Here is a 22,444-nt window from a genome sequence, read left to right as displayed (position 1 = left end):
AAAGCGCGGGAGGCGCCATTTTGATCCATCGGGGACGGAGGAAAAGCGTGGGAAGCGCCATTTTAGATTTTCAAGATGCCGAAGACTGGCAATATTACTGCTTTCGATAGTGATATAGAAGATTGGACCACATATGTGGAAAGAGTGGAGGTATATTGCAAGGCGAATGAAGTAGCGGATGATAAAAAGGCATCGGTACTTCTAAATGGGCGCAAGTACATACGGGCTGTTACGAAACTTGATCACTCCAGCCAAACCGATGGACAAGAATTTTAAGGAGATTGTTGATACCTTACAGGAGCACTTAAACCCAACACCGCTGCTGATAGCGGAACGATTCAAATTCTTCAGGAGGAATTAGCACAAGAATGAAAGTAACGCTGATTACCTCACCGAATTACGAAAGCTGTCAAAGCACTGCCAATTCGGGGCAGGACTGGCAGATTCTCTACGAGACAAATTCGTCTGCGGTCTCCTAAGCGAAGGAACACAGAAAAGACTACTTTCTGAGAAAGATTTGACACTGGACAAGGCTTTCAGTGTGGCTGTATCATACGAAGCAGCAGCAAGAGGAGCTGCAGAGATACAGCAAAAGCCACAGGACTTCGGCACCCATGAAATGACACGGGGTTTCGAGAGATGTTATCGCTGCGGCAGATCAACCCATGACCAGAAGGACTGCTGGTTCAAGGACAAATCATGCAGGCAATGCAGAAAGATGGGACACATTGCACGTGTATGCAGATCTGGAAAGAAATCCGCTGACAGTAAAAAGTGTTGTGTATGTAATATGTATGCTACTTTAACCCTATGGCCAGGGCAGCACTACTTTGTAGGGCGTAGTGATACCGTAGTACCACTCCTGGCCATAGGGGTATAAATAGTACTGCGGGTACTGATCTCCCCTCAGTTCCCGCCTGTGGGTATGAAGTAAAGACCTAAGTTAAACCCTTCCAAGCTGTCTCTTCCTTTTTGTATCAAGTATATGCGCATACTTTACACTGGCGACTAGGAACGTTCGAACTCACCAGTACAAGGTGCAACAAAGGATCGGTAGCAGTACGGGGAGAGAAGCTTCTTACCAGCCTGCAGAGTCCAGCGTCGACCGAAGGAGGCCACCCAGTTCAGGAGGAGCGGCAGCAACGGAGCGAGAGAGAGAGGTTCCAGCGGAGGCTGCGGCAGCTGAGAGAAGAGGCTGAACGGGCGTTCCAGCCACGGGGCAAAAGTCCACCCAGGGCCAGGTAAACTGCAATCCTTCCCGGGGAACGCGAGCTGCAAGGGCCAGAACGGGCAGGTGATCTGGGGAACAAACGGAGCCACGAGGACTAGCGGGCCACGAGAGGGGAAGGTCGTTGTAATAGCGGCGGTGGCAATAACGGGAGCTGCAAGGGCCAAAAATAACGAACCTGGAGAGACGTCGTTGACAGCAGAGGGAGAAAAGGCGGGAAAAGCGCCATCTAGTGGACAAAGGGGAAAGTTTTTCTCTTCAGCAGTTTAAAATGAACAGCGCCATCTAGTGGACAAAAGGGGGAAAGTTTTTCTCTTAGAAAAAAAAATAACAGCGCCATCTAGTGGAAAAAGGCGGGAAAACCTCTTCAGTAGTTTTAAAAATGGCTAAAGAAGCTCGGTTGTCAGAATTTGTTGCCGACATAGAAGATTGGGACGCATATGTAGAAAGGCATGAGCTTTATTGCATAGTAAACAAGGTGAAAGATGACGAAAAGGCAGCAACCTTATTAAATTCTATGGGGGCAAAAACATACGGTCTGCTGAGGAATCTTCTTACTCCAGAAAAGCCAGCAGACAAAACGTATGCCCAAATTGTTGATACGTTAAAGGAACATTTAAACCCTAAGCCACCATTTATAGCGGAAAGGTACCGCTTTTACAGACGCGACCAAAGGAATGATGAGTCGCAGGCAGCCTATTTAGCTGAGCTCAGACGGTTGTCCAAACATTGCCAGTTTGGAGCCTTTTTGGCGGAAGCGATCAGAGACAGATTTGTCTGTGGCATGTTAAATGAGAGTACACGAAAACGGTTGCTGGCCAAGAAACAGCTCAGCCTAGATCAGGCGATAGAAATAGCATTGGCACATGAAGCAGCAGCACAGGGTGCTGCCCAAATACGACAAAATACAACCGGCTATGACACCCATGAGGTGACATTTCACAAAGGTAAATGCTACCGTTGTGGCAAAACCACCCACGACCAAAGTAATTGTTGGTTTCGTGATAAAATATGCCGGCAGTGTGGGAAAAAGGGGCACATAGCGAAAGTTTGTCGGTCGGGTACGAAACCCAATAGTGGGGGCAATCCGAGCAGTACCAAGGCAAGGACAAAAATACATAAGATATCTGACAGTAGCTCAGACGAGTCACAGGAAGGCACAAAAGCAGAGCCTAAAGGTCTGGGATGTCTCAAGTTATATGGTGTAGACAAAACGGAGGACCACAGCACAATGTGGGTTAAAATGAAGGTAGCAGGCGTCGAAGTTAATATGGAGCTGGACACGGGTTCAGCCCTATCAGTAATTAATGAACAAGATTATAACAGGCTGTTCAAACGCATTCCCTTAAAGGATACCGAAATCAAATTAAAAACATATACGGGACAAAAAGTTTACCCGAAGGGAAAAATGCAAGTAACAGTTAAATACAATGGCAGAAAAGTGCCAGGACTTTATTTATACGTCCTACCAAACGGCGGACCACCACTTTTGGGTAGGGAATGGATAAGAAAAATCCATTTCGACTGGAAGTCGATACACGAGATAAAAGTAGAGACCACCAAGGATGATACAACCATTACAAGCAGGCTGTCGAAACTATTGGCAAAAACGCCAGAGGTGTTCCAACAAGGGCTGGGGACCTTAAAGGACATTAGAGCAAAAATAACTATTGCTCAAGACGCAAACCCCAAGTTTTGTAAGGCCAGACCGGTGCCTTACGCCATTCGGCCAGCGGTGGAAGCAGAACTGGATGCCTTAGAGAGTGCAGGTGTCCTTACAAAGATTGAGTGGAGCGAGTGGGCCACGCCCATCGTCCCAGTTATAAAGAAATCTGCAAATAACACGCCGGGGGAACCAAAGAAGGTTCGCATTTGCGGGGATTTTAAAATAACTATTAACCCAGTCCTGCACACGGTACAGTATCTGCTGCCGCGGATAGAGGACATATTCGCATCGTTAGCTGGGGGTAGACACTTTACGAAGATTGACCTTTGTCAAGCTTATTTACAGATGGAGGTGGAGCAGGACTCGAAAAAGCTCCTAACGATTAACACCCACAAGGGATTGTACCAGTACAATCGCCTGGTATTTGGTGTGGCGTCCGCCCCAGCCATATGGCAGAGGACCATGGAACAGGTCCTACAGGGCATTCCAGGAACGCAGTGCTACCTGGATGACATCCTGGTGACAGGACAAACGGATAACGACCACCTCGCTAACCTGGAGCGAGTACTTCTGCGGTTGCAACAATACGGACTCAGGGCGAACAAGCAGAAATGTGAGTTTTTCCAGGAACGTATCTCATACTGTGGTCACATTATAGATAAGGAAGGCCTGCATAAGTCCCCGGAAAAGATCGAGGCAGTAGTGAAGGCCCCGCCCCCTGAGAATGTATCTCAGTTACGATCATTCTTAGGCCTTATAAACTATTACCATAAGTTCCTCCCGAACTTATCGTCCATTTTACATCCACTAAATTCATTGCTGCAAAAGGGAGTCTCCTGGAATTGGGACGAAGCGTGTGAGGCTGCTTTTAAAAAGGGTAAACAACTCATTACATCAAAGGAAGTGCTCGCACACTTTGACCCAAAAATGCCAATGAGGTTGGCATGTGACGCCTCCCCGTATGGTATAGGGGCAGTGTTGTCACACAAATTTCCCAATGGGACGGAGAGGCCAATAGCATTTGCCTCAAGGTCGTTAACTACAGCCGAAAGAAACTATGCGCAAATCGACAGGGAGGCCCTCAGTCTGGTGTGGGGTGTAAAAAAATTCCACCACTACCTGCATGGGCAACGTTTCACACTACTGACGGATCATCAACCGTTGGTGTCCATATTTAATCCAACAAAAGGGGTGCCCCTGATGACGGCCCAAAGGCTACAGAGATGGTCACTGTTCTTAGGAGCACACCAGTACCTTATCGAATATAAGGGTACCAAACAGCATGGCAATGCGGATGGCCTGTCGCGGCTACCATTGCCTGCAGAGATCGAAGAGATAGTACAGGACCCCGTGGAAATATATCATACGGCGGTTATGGAACACTTGCCCATCACCAGCCAATGTATCGAGCGGGAAACACAGAATGACCCGACACTGGCAAGGGTTTACGAATTGACCGTGAAAGGCTGGCCGGCGCAGGGTGACGCATCATTGCCGGCGTTTTCGGCAAGGAAGGACCAGTTGTCCGTATGCCGGGGCACATTGATGTGCGGAGCCAGGGTGGTGGTCCCTCAAAAATTACAACATAAAGTGTTGCGGGACTTACACGAAGGTCATCTGGGGGGTGTCAAAATGAAAAGCCTCGCCAGAGCCTACGTCTGGTGGCCCGGCATTGACAGGGACATCGAGGAAGTAGCAAAAGCATGCCAAGGGTGCCAGATGGTACAGAACGTACCACCCCAAGCCCCACTACATCCGTGGGAGTGGCCCTCAACGCCGTGGCAAAGGATCCACGTGGACTTCGCTGGGCCCTTCATGGATGCGATGTTCCTTATTGTAGTGGACGCCCACTCAAAATGGCCGGAGGTCATAAAGATGTCATCAACGACAGCCGAAAAGACGGTCGCAGCCTTAAGGACCATTTTTGCCCGAAATGGGGTGCCCGAGCAAGTCTGTTCGGACAATGGGCCACAATTTGTGGCAGAAGAATTTCAAGCATTCCTAAAAAGGAATGGAGTGCGACATTATACGTCCGCACCATATCATCCGGCTACAAATGGGCTGGCAGAGCGCTTTGTACAGACTTTTAAAAAGGCCATCAAGGCGATGGGGGAGGAAAGGTTGCCACTACAACACAAGGTGGACAATTTCCTATTCGCATACCGTAATGCTGCACATACGGTGACCAACCAGGCCCCCGCCGTCATGTTCTTTAATAGAAGGTTAAGGTCTCGCCTCGAATTGCTCAGACCAAACATCCGGAGAGATGTGGAAAACCGAGTATTTCGTAGGGCTCCTGACAGACAGACACGGAGCTTCGAGGTGGGGCAGCAAGTGTTGGCCCGTGATTATAGAAATGAAAAGTGGCGGTCTGGTACGATAAAGGCCCGCCAGGGACCTTTGATGTACACAGTGGAGACAGGGGACGGCATAATCAGACGACATGCTGATCAACTTGTGGAGTCCAGAAACCCAACTGATTCACTACCTCAAACGTCTCAGCACATTGTTCCAGCGGAATCACGGCCCAGCTCGTCGCTACAGAAGTCTCAGGATGGCGATGAGTTCAGCACTCCAGTGAGCTCCACGGCACAGGATGTGCCATCAGACACCGACGACTCCAGCGATGAAGTGGTGACGGAAGTACCGCCGCCTACACCGAGACCGACTAGAGAAAGACGTTATCCTAGTCGAGACAGGAGGCCTCCTCAGAGACTGAATCTATAACATGTTTCTTTTTATATATATATAGGTAGACAACTCTGATGTAAATATGTTATGTATGTTGTGTTACCAAATGTTATTAGCCCTAGTTATGGTGCATCTGTTGACTTAATTGCACGGGTACGTTTTAATTAAAAGGGGAGGAATGTTGTGTATGTAATATGTATGCTACTTTAACCCTATGGCCAGGGCAGCACTACTTTGTAGGGCGTAGTGATACCGTAGTACCACTCCTGGCCATAGGGGTATAAATAGTACTGCGGGTACTGATCTCCCCTCAGTTCCCGCCTGTGGGTATGAAGTAAAGACCTAAGTTAAACCCTTCCAAGCTGTCTCTTCCTTTTTGTATCAAGTATATGCGCATACTTTACAAAAAGGTCAATAAGGAAAAATACAGAAAGGTACAAATGATGACGGACAGTAGCTCTGAAGACCAGAAGAGCGATAGCGACTCCGGAAACAAGAGACTAAGCTGTCTCAAATTACATAATGTAATTGCCAAAGAAGATTACCAGACCATTTGGGTTACCCTCACGATAGCGGGGTCCCCAGTCAAAATGGAGCTAGATACAGGATCAGCTCTGACCGTCATGAGTTGACGGGATTACGAGCGGCTATTTCCGCATATACCTTTGAAAGACATATCCATTATCTTGAAGACATATACGGGGCAGAAAGTAAACCCCAGAGGGAAAAAAAGGGTGCCTGTTGTATACAACGGCAAGGAAATACAGAAGTTGTATTTATACATTCTGCAAGATGGTGGTCCACCATTGTTGGGACGTGAATGGATCAGAAAGATACATTTAGACTGGCACTCCAGGCACTGACGGTGACCAGTAAGAAAAAAAACGATGATGATGTCATACCTGGACGATTAAAAGAAATCTTGGCTAACGCCAATGAAGTATTTCAACAGGAACTAGGAACCCTGAAAGGCGCCACCGCCTCAATAAAAGTGGAAGATGCGGCAATTCCCAAGTTTTTTAAGGCAAGGCCGGTGCCATACGCAATTCGTCCAGCCGTCGAGGCAGAGCTGGAGAATTTGGAAAAAGCAGGTGTGTTATCCAAGGTAGATTGGAGCGAGTGGGCAACATCCATCGTCCCGGTCATGAAGAAAATGTTGAATAATGATAAATCTGAAGAACAGAGAAAAATTTGCATCTGTGGGGACTTCAAGGTGACTGTAAACCCGGTCCTTCACATGGTACAGTATCCTCTTCCGAGGATAGAAGATATTTTCGCCTCACTATCCGGAGGGAAACGTTTCACCAAAATTGACTTAGCACAGGCATATCTACAGATGGAGGTTGAGGAGGCCTCTAAAAAGTATCTCACGATAAACACACACAAAGGCTTGTACCAGTACAATCGACTGGTTTTCGGAGTGGCATCAGCTCCGGCTATCTGGCAAAGAGCTATGGAGCAAGTCCTCCAAGGGATTCCGGGGACTCAAGGCTACCTAGACGACATCCTTGTAACAGGAGAAAACGACAACGAGCACCTTGCCAACTTGGAGCAGGTGCTCACGAGGCTGAGAGAACGGGGCCTACGAGCAAATCGCCCCAAGTGCAAATTTTTCCAGAAACAAATATCATATTGTGGCCATGTCATTAACGAAGAAAGGTTGCATAAGTCACCTGAAAAAATTGAAGTGGTCGTAAAAGCCCCAGCGCCTGAAAATGTCTCACAATTAAGGTCGTTCCTGGGATTAGTAAATTACTATCATAAATTTTTACCAAACTTGTCGACGGTTCTGCACCCTCTTAACGCACTGCTACAAACGGGAGTAATTTGGAAATGGTGCGAAGACTGTAAATGTGCCTTCCATAAATGCAAAGGCTTGATCACGTCCAGGGAAGTGTTGGCTCATTACAACCCATCACTGCCCATCAGACTGGCGTGCGATGCATTCCCTTACGGCGTAGGAGCGATATTATCGCATAGATTCCCTGATGGCTCGGAGCGGCCGATAGCTTTTGCGTCACGCTCATTGAACTGAGCTGAGCGTAACTATGCCCAGATCGACAGGGAAGCACTCAGCCTGGTGTGGGGGGTGAAGAAATTCAACCATTACCTACACGGACAAAAATTTACCTTGTTGACTGACCATCAACCCCTCGTCTCCATATTCAACCCTAAAAAGGGCGTTCCCATTATGACAGCACAAAGGCTACAGAGGTGGTCCCTTTTCCTAGGGGCACACCAATATGACATAGAATACAAAGGAACAAAACAGCATGGGAATGCTGACGGGTTATCGCGCCTACCGTTGCCAACGGTGGAAGAGGCGCCTACAGTGGACCCAGTGGAGATGTTCCACTCGACCATAGTGGAATGTCTACCGGTGACAAATTCTACCATTGAAAAGGAAACACGAAATGACCCGACTCTCTCACGAGTCTACGATTTAACGGTGAAGGGATGGCCAGCACATGGCAAACCACTGTTGCCAGCATTCTCGCAAAGAAGAGAACAGCTGTCAGTGTGCCGAGGAACCTTGATGTATGGATCCAGAGTGGTGATTCCACCCAAACTCAAGGATAGAGTGCTAAAGGAGCTTCACGAGGGGCATCTGGGTGGAGGGAAAATGAAGAAATTAGCCAGAGCGTTTGTGTGGTGGCCAGGTATCGATGGAGACATCGAAGAGATGACCAAGAGCTGTCTAGGATGCCAGAAGGTCCAAAACGCCCCACCACAAGCCCCTCTACATCCATGGGAGTGGCCCTCATCTCCATGGCAAAGGGTACATATCGACTTTGCTGGTCCATTTATGGACTCAATGTTCTTAATCGCAGTGGATGCACACTCCAAGTGGCCGGAGGTAATAAAGATGTCCTCCACCACCACGGAAAAAACCATCACAGTATTAAGGACCATATTTGCCAGGAATGGGCTGCCTGAACAGATCTGTTCTGATAATGGACCGCAATTTGTATCCGAAGAATTCAGGAAGTTCTTAAAAAACAATGGGGTTAAGCACTACACGTCCGCCCCATACCATCCCGCCACCAATGGATTGGCTGAAAGGTTTGTCCAGACCTTCAAGAAGGCCATAGAAGACATAAATCTACAACATAAGGTCGATAACTTCTTTTTTGCGTACAGGAATGCAACACATGTGGTTACAAACCAAACACCCGCCATGATGTTTTTCAATAGAAGCCTAAGATGCCGGCTGGATTTTGTCAAGCCAAACGTCAGAAGGGACGTAGAGAACCGGCAATTTCAAAGCATGAATGAAAGGCCAACTAGAACCTTCCAGATAGGTCAACCAGTGTTGGCCCGGGACTACCGTACCGAGAAATGGCAGCCTGGAACTATTTGCACACGACTAGGACCGCTGATGTATACCGTGGACATTGGAGAAAGCATAATAAGGCGCCATGCTGACCAGATCATAGAGTCATCCGAAAAAGGACAACCTACACCACAACTCTACACGCCTAGTGCAGATGCAGAGATACCCACAGTATCTACCTCCGATCCGGTGATACTGGAACCAGATGAACCCGACACTGGCATGGAAGCCGAATCGACCTTGCCAAAAGAACCTACTACACCACCGAAACCTACTACACCACCGAGGCGTTATCCGGACCGAGTCAGGAAGCCTCCAGAGAGACTGAATTTGTAATTGATTAACTTCAGCAAATGTGTATATTATTATTCTTGTAAAAATGTTATTTAATGATTACTTAAAATGTTATGTACTATTTATCTAAAAGGGGAGGAATTGTAGTGTATGTACCTTTAAGAGGAACTATGTTATTGAAGCCCCTGTATACTGTAGTACCAGTAGTGACCACTCGGGTATATAAGCCTGTGTAGCGTCTTGTGTAGTTAGTTCACCTCCAGACTTTGTACAGTAAACACTTGTTAAATCAACTCCTGCATTCCGTGTCTCCTTTAACACACGGATCTAACAGTTGTGTGTTGGGGGTCTGACTGGAGATGGTGAGCGTGTGTTGGTGTGACTGGAGATGGTGAGTGTGCGTTGGTGTAACGAGATGGTGGTGTGTGTTGGTGTGACCGGAGATGGTGAGTGTGTGTTGGGGTGGTGATTGGCGATGGTGAGTGTGTGTTGGGGTGTGACTGGAGATGGTGAGTGTGTGTTGGGGTGTGACTGGAGATGGTGAGTGTGTGTTGGTGTGACTGGAGATGGTGAGTGTGTGTTGGTGTGACGAGATGGTGAGTGTGTGTTGGTGAGATGAGATGGTGAGTGTGTGTTGGGGGTGTGACGAGATGGTGAGTGTGTGTTGGTGTGACTGGAGATGGTGAGTGTGTGTTGGTGTGACGAGATGGTGAGTGTGTGTTGGGGGTGTGACGAGATGGTGAGTGTGTGTTGGGGGTGTGACGAGATGGTGAGCGTGTGTTGGGGGTGTGACGAGATGGTGAGCGTGTGTTGGGGGTGTGACGAGATGGTGAGCGTGTGTTGGGGGTGTGGCTCAAGATGGTGAGTGTGGGGGTGTGACTAGAGATGGTGAGTGTGTGTTGGGGGTGTGACTGGAGATGGTGAGTGTGTGTTGGGGGTGTGACTGGAGATGGTGAGCGTGTGTTGGGGGCGTGACGAGATGATCAGTGTGTGTTGGTGTGACGAGATGGTGAGTGTGTCTTAGGGTGTGACTGGAGATGGTGAGTGTGTGTTGGGGGTGTGACTAGAGCTGGTGGGTGTGTGTTGGGGGTGTGACTGGAGATGGTGAGTGTGTGTTGGGGGTGTGACTGGAGATGGTGAGTGTGTGTTGGGGGTGTGACTGATGATGGTGAGTGTGTGTTGGGGGTGTGACGAGATGGTGAGTGTGGGGGTGTGACTGGAGATGGTGAGCGTGTGCTGGGGGCATGACTGGAGATGGTGAGTGTGTGTTGGGGGTGTGACGAGATGGTGAGTGTGTGTTACATAGATACATAGAAGATAGGAGCAGGAGTAGGCCATTCGGCCCTTCGTGCCTGCTCCGCCATTCGATGAGATCATGGCTGATCCTTTAATTCAGTATCCCGTCCCCGCCTTCTCTCCGTAACCCTTAACCCCTTTTGCCCGTAGAAATATATCTAATTCCCTCTTAAATATATTTAATGAGCTGGCGTACACTGCCCTCTGTGGCAATGAGTTCCACAGGTTCACCACTCTCTGAGTGAAGAAATTCCCCCTCATCTCTGTCCTAAATGGTTTAGCCCTTATCCTTAAATTATGTCCTCTAGTTCTGTTCTCACCCGCCAAGGGAAACATTCCTTCTGCATCCAGTCTGTCTAGACCTGTCAGAATTTTATACACTTCTATGAGGTCCCCTCTCAATCTTCTAAACTCCAGTGTGTACATCCCTAAACTACATAGTCTCTCCTCATAGGTCATTCCCGCCATTCCTGGTATCAGCCTGGTGAATCGCCGCTGCACCCCCTCCATGGCAAGAACATCCTTCCTCAGATGAGGCGACCAAAACTGTACACAGTACTCGAGGTGTTGGGGTGTGACTGGAGATGGTGAGTGTGTTGGGGGTGTGACGAGCTGGTGAGTGTGTGTTGGGGGTGTGACCGGAGATGGTGAGTGTGTGTTGGGGCTGTGACTGGAGATGGTGAGTGTGTGTTGGTGTGACTGGAGATGGTGAGTGTGTGTTGGTGTGACTGGAGATGGTGAGTGTGTGTTGGTGAGACTGGAGATGGTGAGTGTGTGATGGGGGTGTGACTGGAGATGGTGAGTGTGTGTTGGTGTGACGAGATGGTGAGTGTGTGTTGGTGTGACTGGAGATGGTGAGTGTGTGTTGGGAGTGTGACGAGATGGTGAGTGTGTGTTGGGGGTGTGACGAGATGGTGAGCGTGTGTTGGGGATGTGACTGGAGATGGTGAGCGTGTGTTGGGGTTGTGACGAGATGGTGAGCGTGTGTTGGGGGTGTAACGAGATGGTGAGTGTGGGGGTGTGACTGGAGATGGTGAGTGTGTGTTCGGGGTGTGACGAGATGGTGAGCGTGTGTTGGGGGCGTGACGAGATGGTGAGTGTGTGTTGCGGGTGTGACGAGATGGTGAGTGTGTGTTGGGGGTGTGACTGGAGCTGGTGAGTGTGTGTTGGGGGTGTGACTGGAGATGGTGAGTGTGTGTTGGGGTGTGACTGATGATGGTGAGTGTGTGTTGGGGGTGTGACGAGATGGTGAGTGTGTGTTGGGGTGTGACTGGCAATGGTGAGTGTGTGTTTGGGCTGTGACGAGATGGTGAGCGTGTGTTGGGGGTGTGACTGGAGATGGTGAGTGTGTGTTGGGGGTGTGACGAGATGGTGAGTGTGTGTTGGGGGTGTGACGAGATGGTGAGCGTGTGCTGGTGTGACGAGATGGGGAGTGTGTTGGGGGTGTGACGAGATGGTGTGTGTGTGTTGGTGTGACGAGATGGTGTGCATGTGTTGGGGGTCTGACGAGATGGTGAGCGTGTGTTGGTGTGACTGGAGATGGTGAGTGTGTGTTGGTGTAACTGGAGATGGTGAGTGTGTGTTGGTGTGACCAGAGATGGTGAGTGTGTGTTGGTGTGACCGGAGATGGTGAGTGTGTGTTGTGGGTGTGACTGGCAATGGTGAGTGTGTGTTGGGGGTGTGACTGGAGATGGTGAGTGTGTGTTGGTGTGACTGGAGATGGTGAGTGTGTGTTAGTGTGACGAGATGGTGAGTGTGTGTTGGTGAGACGAGATGGTGAGTGTGTGTTGGGGGTGTGACGAGATGGTGAGTGTGTGTTCGTGTGATTGGAGATGGTGAGTGTGTTGGTGTGACTGGAGATGGTGAGTGTGTGTTGGGGTGTGACGAGATGGTGAGTGTGTGTTGGGGGTGTGACTGGAGATGGTGAGCGTGTGTTGGGGGTGTGACGAGATGGTGAGCGTGTGTTGGGGGTGTGATGAGATGGTGAGCGTGTGTTGGGGGTGTGACTGGAAATGGTGATTGTGGGGGTGTGACGAGGTGGTGAGTGTGTGTTGGGGGTGTGACGAGATGGTGAGTGTGTGTTGGGGGTGTGACGTGATGGTGAGCGTGTGTTGGCATGATGAGATGGTGAGTGTGTGTTGGGGGTGTGACGAGATGGTGAGTGTGTTTTGAGGGTGTGACTGGAGATGGTGAGTGTGTGTTGGGGTGTGACTGGAGATGGTGAGTGTGTGTTGGGTGTGTGACTGGTGATGGTGAGTGTGTGTTGGGGGTGTGACGTGATGGTGAGTGTGTGTTGGGGGTGTGACGAGATGGTGAGTGTGTTGGGGTGTGAGTGGAGATGGTGAGTGTGTGTTGGGTGTGTGACGAGATGGTGAGTGTGTGTTGGGGCTGTGACGAGCTGGTGAGCGTGTGTTGAGGGTGTGACGAGATGGTGAGTGTGTGTTGGGGGTGTGATGAGCTGGTGAGCGTGTGTTGGGGGTGTGACTGGAGATTGTGAGTGTGTGTTGGGGGTGTGACGAGATGGTGAGTGTGTGCTGGTGTGACGAGATGGTGAGCGTGTGTTGGGGGTGTGACTGGAGATGGTGAGTGTGTGTTGGTGGTGTGACTGGAGATGGTGAGTGTGTGTTGGTGTGACGAAATGGGGAGTGTGTGTTGGGTGTGTGACTGGAAATGGTGAGTGTGTGTTAGGGGTGTGACGAGATGGTGAGCATGTGTTGGGGGGGTGACTGGAGATGGTGAGCGTGTGTTGGTGAGACGAGATGGTGAGTGTGTGTTGGGGGTGTGACTGGAGATGGTGAGTGTGTGTTGGTGTGACTGGAGATGGTGAGTGTGTGTTGGGGTTATGACTGGAGATGGTGAGTGTGTGTTGGGGGTGTGACGAGATGGTGAGCGTGTGTTGGGGGTGTGACGAGATGGTGAGTGTGTGTTGGGGGTGTGACGAGATGGTGAGTGTGTGTTGGGGGTGTGACTGGAGCTGGTGAGCGTGTGTTGGGTGTTTGACTGGAGATGGTGAATGTGTGTTGGGGGTGTGACTGGAGATGGTGAGCGTGTGTTGGGGGTGTGACTGGAGATGGTGAGCGTGTGTTGGGGGTGTGACTGGAGATGGTGAGTGTGTGTTGGGGGTGTGACTGGAGATGGTGAGTGTGTGTTGGGGGTGTGACTGGAGATGGTGAGCGTGTGTTGGGGGTGTGACTGGAGATGGTGAGTGTGTGTTGGGGGTGTGACTGGAGATGGGGAGCGTGTGTTGGGGTTTGAGCAGGAGGAGTGACGTTGGGCCCAGAAGGTGACGGTGGATTGTGCTGCTCGAGCTGAAGGGGAACAGCATTACGTGGGAGGAAGTGAGACATTGAGAGATTATTTCTGCTCGCAGTGTAGCAGTTTATAAAATCCTGGAGTATTTATTATAGAAAATGGGTTATAAATATCTCCGTTACTAGTCTGTGTATCAGTCACAGCCCAGAGTAACACCTTGTGTCGTGAAACAGGCCGTGGGAGGGTCACCAAACCCAGAGTGTGACCGTGTTTAAAGGGGTGACTTTTTAAACTAAGTATCAGAATAATTTTGCTTTTCCAGTGTGAGCTGCGGCTCAGATTGAGGGGAGATGATGGAGGGAGGAGAAGAGATTTTGATTCTGCTGTTCCTCCTCCGCTCTCCTGAAGGAACTGACTCAATCACAGTCCAGAGTCTCGAGCACAGAATCCAGGCTGACACTCCCAGTGCAGTCCTGAGGGAGTGCTGCACTGTCGGAGGGGCAGTACTGGGGGAGCACTGCACTGTAGGAGGGGCAGTACTGAGGGAGCGCTGCACTGTCGGAGGGGCAGTACTGAGGGAGCGCTGCACTGTCGGAGGGGCAGTACTGAGGGAGCGCTGCACTGTCGGAGGGGCAGTACTGAGGGAGCGCTGCACTTTCGGAGGGTCAGTGCTGAGGGAGCGCTGCACTGTCGGAGGGGCAGTACTGAGGGAGCGCTGCACTGTCGGAGGGGCAGTACTGAGGGAGCGCAGCACTGTCGGAGGGGCAGTACTGAGGGAGCGCTGCACTGTCGGGGGGGCAGTACTGAGGGAGTGCTGCAATGTCAGAGGTGCTGTCCTTTGGATGAGACTTTCAGCTGAAACCCCATCTATCCTCTCAGGTGGATGTAAAAGATCCCACGGCAATATTCTTAGAAGAGCAGGGGAGTTCTCCCCGGAGTCCTGACCAATATTTATCCCTCAACCAACATCATTAAATAAAGGATAATTGGTCACTTAGATCATTTGGTATCTTAACGAGAGTCATTGAGCCGCCTCCTATTGGCTGCTGTGATTCACAACTGGTGATTATTTCTGTAACACTGCAGCTAATGGGAGGCGGAGTCTGAGGGTGGGGTCAAAGGCCGAAGGTCGATGGTCAAAGGTCAGGAGCAGCACCTATTCCAAAATTCATTGATTTTATTTCTCTCCTAACAGGGAACTGATGCCAGAAGGAAGAGATGATTGATGGGAAACAGACTCTGGTCAGGAGACAGTCATCACATTGGGTCCCAGTACTAACTGATCAGCCAATCAGAACATCTGTCTGACAGCAAACAGCTGGGGGAAAACAGCTGGAATCCCAAAACCCGGCACATCTGCACCAACACTGGGAAAGCAGCTGGAATCCCAACACCCGGCACATCTGCACCAACACTGGGAAAACAGCTGGAATCCCAACACCTGGAACATCTGCACCAACACTGGGAAAACAGCTGGAATCCCAACACCTGGAACATCTGCACCAACACAGGGAAAACAGCTGGAATCCCAACACCTGGAACATCTGCACCAACACTGGGAAAACAGCTGGAATCCCAACACCCGGCACATCTGCACCAACACTGGGAAAGCAGCTGGAATCCCAACACCCGGCACATCTGCTAGCATCGAGATCACCGCTCTCTGTGCGGGGTCCAGTCGGAGCAGAGACCCCCTGAATCACCCCCAGACGGACCGAGATCACCGCTCTCTGTGTGGGGTCCAGTTGGAGCAGAGACCCCCTGAATCACCCCCAGACAGACCGAGATCTCCGCTCTCTGTGTGGGGTCCAGTCGGAGCAGAGACCCCCTGAATCACCCCCAGACGGACCGAGATCACCGCTCTCTGTGTGGGGTCCAGTCGGAGCGATGCGTCTGTCCGGTTTGTTGCCCCTTCAGGCCCTTTGGGCGGCCCTGTCTCTCGCCGCTCAGCACTTCCCGTCCTGGGGTCACTACGACCTGTGTAAGACTCAGGTTCACTGGGACCAGGGGCTGAGTTGGGATTACATGGCCTGCCAGCCCGAGGCCGCCCTGCTCACCAGGTTCCTGAAGGTCAGGTTGGATCCCTCCGACAGTACGTGTGGAGAGACCCCCGAGATGTACTGCACGCTGGTGAGTAGAAGCCTTTCTGAGCCAGCCTCTGTTGTGTGTCGCGCTGTGAATGGACGCTCACTGAACGGCCTTTATCAAAGGGAATTCCATCCAAACTCCTACATTTGCTTCATTAACAGAGGCATCGAGTCCAAAAGCAAGCGAGTTATGGTGAACCTTAATAAATCACTGGTGAGGCCCCAGCTGGAGTATTGTGGCCAATTCTGGGCACCGCACTTTAGGAAGGATGTCAAGGCCTTGGAGAGGGTGCAGAGGAGATTTACTAGAATGGTGCCGGGGATGAGGGACTTCAGTTATGTGGAGAGACTGGAGAAGCTGGGATTGTTCTCCTTAGAGCAGAGAAGGTTAAGGGATTTGATAGAGGTGTTCAAAATCATGAAGTGTTTTGATCGAGTAAATAAGGAGAAACTGTTTCCAGTGGCAGGAGGGTCGGTAACCAGAGGACACAGAGTGAAGGGAATTGGCAAAGAGCCAGAGGGAGATGAGGAGATTGTTTTTTACACAGTTTTTGTGATCTGGAATGCGCTGCCTGAAAGGGCGGTGGAAGCAGATTCAATAATAACTTTCAAAAGGGACTTGGAGAAACGCTAGAAAAGGAAAGATTCACAGGGCTGTGGGGAAAGAGCAGGGAGTGGGACTAATTGGAGAGCTCTTTCAAAGAGCCGGCACAGGCACGATGGGCCGAACTGCCATCTTCTGTCCTGTCTGATCCTATGATTCTATTCAGTGTGGTTTTTGAATATATCCTTCAAACAAACTTTAAATATCGAGGCCCTAAACGGAGCAGCGTTTGGAGTCCGGCGATTCTCCCTTGTGGATTATTATCTTGGTGGAGTTTTTTTATTCATTCTCGGTGTGTAGGAATTGTCGGCAAGACCTGCATTTACTGCCCATCCCTAGCTGCCCCTTGAGAAAGTGGTGCTGGGCGTTCTTCTTGAACTGAAGGAGATATTACGACAGGTAACCAAAATCTTGATCATAGAGGTCGGTTTTAAGGAAGGACTGTAAGGAGCAGAGAGAGGTAGAGAGGCGGAGTGGTTTACGGAGAGAATTCCAGAGCTTAGGGCCCAGGCAGCTGAAGGCACGGCCGCCAATGGTGGGGCGAAGGAATTGGGGGATGGACAGAGGTCAGAGTTGGAGGAGCGCAGAGATCTCGGAGGGTTATAGGGCTGGAGGAGGTTACAGAGATAGGGAGGGGTAATTTTACTGGACTGGGAGCCAATGTAGTTCAGCGAGCACAGGAGTGATTGGTGGACGGGACTTGGTGTGAGTTAGGATATGGGCAGCAGAGTTTTGGATGAGCTACCGGAGGGTGCAAGGTGGGTGGCTGGCCGGGAGAGCGTTGGAATAATCGAGTGTCGAGGTGAGAAAGGTGAGGGTTTCAGCAGCAGTTGAGCTGAGCCGGCTGGAGACGGGCGATGTTACGGAGGTGGAAGTAGGCGGTCTTGGTGATGGTGAGGACATGGAGACAGAATAACAATCTGATAAGTTGCATTTAGAGAGACTGTGAGGATATGTAACCCTGCTGGACTGAACAGCAAAGGTCAGGACACGTAAAACACAAAACTTGCTGCTTCACAGCATCTCGGCATAAGGGGTGGCAGTGTTTGTAAAATTAGACACAGTAATAGATGTGAGGAGGAAGGTTGAATGTTTATAAACACCCCCCTGGACCCCCTGACCCTGTGTCTGAACCCTGTCCAATATCTCCAGTGGGGAATCTGTCCAATTGTGTCTCTGAACCCTGTCCAATATCTCCAGTGGGGAATATGTCCAATTGTGTCTCTGAACCCTGTCCAATATCTCCAGTGGGGAATATGTCCAATTGTGTCTGAACCCTGTCCAATATCTCCAGTGGGGAATATGTCCAATTGTGTCTGAACCCTGTCCAATAGCTCCAGTGGGGAATATGTCCAATTGTGTCTCTGAACTCTGTCCAATATCTCCAGTGGGGAATATGTCCAATTGTGTCTGAACCCTGTCCAATATCTCCAGTGGGGAATATATCCAATTGTGTCTCTGAACCCTGTCCAATATCTCCAGTGGGGAATATGTCCAATTGTGTCTCTGAAACCTGTCCAATATCTCCAGTGGGGAATATGTCCAATTGTGTCTCTGAACCCTGTCCAATATCTCCAGTGGGGAATATGTCCAATTGTGTCTCTGAACTCTGTCCAATATCTCCAGTGGGGAATATGTCCAATTGTGTCTGAACCCTGTCCAATATCTCCAGTGGGGAATATGTCCAATTGTGTCTCTGAACTCTGTCCAATATCTCCAGTGGGGAATATGTCCAATTGTGTCTCTGAACCCTGTCCAATATCTCCAGTGGGTATGTCCAATTGTGTCTCTGAACCCTGTCCAGTATCTCCAGTGAGGAATATGTCCAATTGTGTCTCTGAACCCTGTCCAATATCTCCAGTGGGGAATATGTCCAATTGTGTCTCTGAACCCTGTCCAATATCTCCAGTGGGGAAAATGTCCAATTGTGTCTCTGAACCCTGTCCAATATCTCCAGTGGGGAAAATGTCCAATTGTGTCTCTGAACTCTGTCCAATATCTCCAGTGGGGAATATGTCCAATTGTGTCTCTGAACTCTGTCCAATATCTCCAGTGGGGAATATGTCCAATTGTATCTGAACCCTGTCCAATATCTCCAGTGGGGAATATGTCCAATTGTGTCTCTGAATCCTGTCCAATATCTCCAGTGGGGAATATGTCCAATTGTCTCTGAACCCTGTCCAATATCTCCAGTGGGGAATATGTCCAATTGTGTTTCTGGTCACTGATGTTTATAATGTTCAGTCTCTCTGGGGCTGCTGGGAGACTTTTCATTTCCTGAGGATCCGATTTAGCCCAACAGACACCAGACTGAATCCCAATCAGTGTTGCTGTAATCTCACCGTGCCTGACAATCTGATCTGAGCGGGTTTCAGTCCGATATAAACTGTCCAGCAATGAAGTCATTGAGATGTAAATTCAGGACTGTTTCTAAATATTAATTATCCTCTCGTTGAGTTAATCATCTCCTCAGGATAACTGGTTCTTACATCCTTGTTAGAGGCAAAACTCCTGATTTAATCATCAGCCATATGTTTCACCAATAATTGAAAATGTGTAATTTATTGCAGAACATGCAGTTTATCAGAGGGAATTATTCTCCAGCTCAATCAGTAATCTGTTATATAAATACTAGGAGTGTTTGAGGTAAATCTTGCAGCAGTTCCACATTGCACTGTGGGAGCTGTGTGTGAAACACTGCCCGGACCCAGTGAGACCAGACTCGGTGTCACTGTGTCAGCTTCACCTCCTCAGGACCTCCCAAAGCGCTTCACAGCCAATGAAGTACTTTTTGAAGTGAATCATTTTTCTGTCAACGATATGGCGGCTGCTGCACTTTATCGGCCTTTATCCCGTAGTTTGCATGTTTGAATATGGAACAGTTTTTTCCACGTGTACTCGCTCCTTCTTTCCCAATCTGTTCCGTCTCCTGAACTTCTGTTCTCTGTTTCTGTATTCACTGTGAGTGGGTGAGAGACGGAAAGACTCCAGGGTGAGAATGTATTCAGACTCTGGCTGGAATGTTGGGGCAAAGACATTAATTCCTGCTCAGAATCTGTAGATTTTAAAATTCTCATCCTTGTGTTCAATCCGCTCCAGCCCTACAACCCTCCGAGTTCTTGAATTAAGTGGGATGAAGATGCAGAGACCGGCCCTGACAACGATCGCTGCTCACTCCATCCACGGACTGAGTTATAAATCACTGGTGAGGCCCCAGCTGGAGCATTGTGGCCAATTCTGGGCACCGCACTTTAGGAAGGATGTCAAGGCCTTGGAGAGGGTGCAGAGGAGATTTACTAGAATGGTGCCAGGGATGAGGGACTTCAGTTATGAGGAGAGACTGGAGAAGCTGGGATTGTTCTCCTTAGAGCAGAGAAGGTTAAGGGATTTGATAGAGGTGTTCAAAATTATGAAGTGTTTTGATCGAGTAAATAAGGAGAAACTGTTTCCAGTGGCAGGAGGGTCGGTAACCAGAGGACACAGAGTGAAGGGAATTGGCAAAAGAACCAGAGAGGAGATGAGGAGAATGTTTTTACAGCGAGTTGCTGTGATCTGGAATGCGCTGCCTGAAAGGGCGGTGGAAGCAGATTCAATAGGAACTTTCAAAAGGGAATTGGAGAAATACTCGAAAAGGTAGAATTCACAGGGCTGTGGGGAAAGAGCGGGAGACAGGGACTAATTGGAGAGCTCTTTCAAAGAGCCGGCACAGGCACGATGGGCCGAATGGCCTCCTCCTGTGCTGTGAGATTCTGTGATTCTTTGAACACCACGACACCAGAATAGAGACATTCACACTTCCTGCTCCTTCCGTGTTCCCCGATCATCTTCCTGTGGTATTGGGGCTTTCGGACCAGCGGAGGGATATGGGAACATCTAAAGGGATGCATTGTATAGGGGGCTGTGTGCATTGTCAGAGGGTCAGCACTGAGGGAGCGCTGCAGTGTCGGAGGGGCAGTACTGAGGGAGCGCTGCACTGTCAGAGGGTCAGTACTGAGGGAGCGCTGCACTGTCAGAGGGTCAGTGCTGAGGGAACATTGCACAGTCGGAGGGGCAGTACTGAGGGAGCACTGCACTGTCAGAGGGGTAGTACTGAGGGAGCGCTGCACTGTCGGAGGGGCAGTACTGAGGGAGTGCCGCACTGTCGGAGGGGCAATACTGAGGGAGTGCCGCACTGTCAGAATATCAGTACTGAGAGAGCGCTGCACTGTCGGAGGGCCAGTACTGAGGGAGCGCTGCACTGTCGGAGGGGCAGTACTGAGGGAGTGCTGCACTGTCGGAGGGGCAGTACTGAGGGACCGCTGCACTGTCGGAGGGGCAGTACTGAGGGAGTGCTGCACTGTCGGAGGGGTCGTAATGAGGGAGTGCTGCACTGTCGGAGGGGCAGCACTGAGTGAATTCTGCACTGTTGGAGGTGCTGTCTTTTTGGACCGAGGCCCCGTCTGTGCTTTAAGCTGGATGTATAAGATCCCATGGCACTATTTTGAAGAAGAGCAGGTGTGTTCTCCCCGGTGTCCTGGGGTCAATATTTATTCCTCAACCAACATCACTAAACAGATGATCTGCTCATTATCACATTGCTGTTTGTGGGAGCTTGCTGTGCGCTAATTGGCTACCGTGTTTCCCACATTACAACAGTGACCACACTTCAAAAAGTACTTCATTGGCTGTAGGATGTCCTGAGACGGTGAAAGGTGCTGCAGAAATCAGTCTCTCTCTCTCTCTCTCTCTCTCTCTCTCTCCCTCCTCTCTCTTTCTCCTCCGTCTCTCTCTCTCTCCCTCCTCTCTCTTTCTCCTCCCTCTCTCTCTCTCTCTCTCTCCTCCCTCTCTCTCTCTCCTCTCTCTTTCCCTCCTCTCTCTTTCTCCTCCCTCTCTCTCTCTCTCTCCCTCCTCTCTCTTTCTCCTCCTCTCTCTCTCTCTCCCTCCTCTCTCTTTCTCCCTCTCCCTCCCTCCTCCTCCTCCCACATTGCCTGGGCTCATTCACCAGAAACACCCTTTGTCTTTTGTTGATGGAGTTCAGTTCTCGCTGTGAGCTCCTATTTTATTTTCCACCCCCAGTAACCTGCTCACTGATGGAGCTGAAATGAGCCTGGGATTAAAGTGATTGTTTAAATCTGGTTTCACAGACAGTCCGTGGGTTCCCTGAACACCTGCTCACAGCCCTGAGTCTCAGTGAGGCTGGGGCTCTGGGGAGGTTAGTTTGGAGCGAAGGCCCTTTATTGGAGACCTTTCATTAGAAGGAGGTCACCCATTGGGGACGGACGGTTTAAAATTGGAAGCTCAGTGTTTAATGAAAGATGACTGTGGTCTATAAGGACCAATCGACACAGGGCCCTGTCAATAATGTGGGCCGACACCACTGCTTGTTGAAGATGGGCTGGAGATTCTCATTCTTTCACCAGTCTGGTTTCCGTTCTCTGAAACCTCCCTCTGGTCTTCTCATTACTGAAATGTTTCCACACAAACACCAGGTGCAGAGTTCTGGGTTTCATTAACTTGAACAAACATTCATTCCTGCCAGCTCACATTCTCTGTAATTAAATTCCAACGTGTAGAATCCCATCGAGCTCCCTGGCAAGATGTTGACTTAAAACCGCCATTCCTTTATTAAATTCACTCTGGGGATGTGGGCGTCGCTGGCAAGGCCAGCATTTATTGCCCATCCCGAGTTACCCTGAGAAGGTGGGGGTGGGCCTTCTTGTTGAGCCGCTGGGAGCGGGTTTGATGGAGCTGAGGGTCTCGCTCGGTCACTTCACAGGGCAGTTGAGTCAACACGTTGGAGTGTGACTGGAGTCACATATAGGCCCAGAGCGGGTAAGGACGGCAGGTTCCCTTCCCTGAAGGACATCAGTGAACTAGTGGGGTTTTACCTGCCCTGGGAGTGTTTGATGGGACAGTGTAGAGGGAGCTTTACTCTGTATCTAACCCATGCTGTAACTGCCCTGGGAGTGTGTGATGGGACAGTGTAGAGGGAGCTTTACTCTGTATCTAACCC

The 22,444-nt window shown here is 50.0% G+C and overlaps 1 protein-coding gene across 5 annotated transcripts in view; it reads left to right on the top strand.

Moving 5' to 3' along the window:
• Positions 1 to 22,444, top strand: part of LOC147122453 (netrin-G1-like) — a 985,713-nt gene that overhangs the window by 615,283 nt on the left and 347,986 nt on the right. Inside the window, exons 1-2 of one of the 5 annotated variants that reach the window (XM_085983612.1) lie at positions 2,731 to 3,507; positions 14,957 to 15,891. In XM_085983612.1, the coding sequence (XP_085839738.1) occupies positions 15,649 to 15,891 (243 nt within the window). In that variant the 5' untranslated portion in view covers positions 2,731 to 3,507; positions 14,957 to 15,648. Of the gene's footprint in view, positions 1 to 2,730; positions 3,508 to 14,956; positions 15,892 to 19,560; positions 19,658 to 22,444 lie in introns of those variants that run through there. The other 4 variants (XM_085983611.1, XM_085983608.1, XM_085983609.1 and 1 more) reach the window with 4 other exon arrangements.

This window comes from Somniosus microcephalus, chromosome 3, assembly GCF_052327205.1.
Source record: "Somniosus microcephalus isolate GS21.2 chromosome 3, FLI_Smic_1.0, whole genome shotgun sequence".
Lineage (NCBI taxonomy): Eukaryota > Metazoa > Chordata > Chondrichthyes > Squaliformes > Somniosidae > Somniosus > Somniosus microcephalus.
Note: the sequence above shows the minus strand (reverse complement) of the source record. Positions and strands in the feature narration are given on the sequence as shown.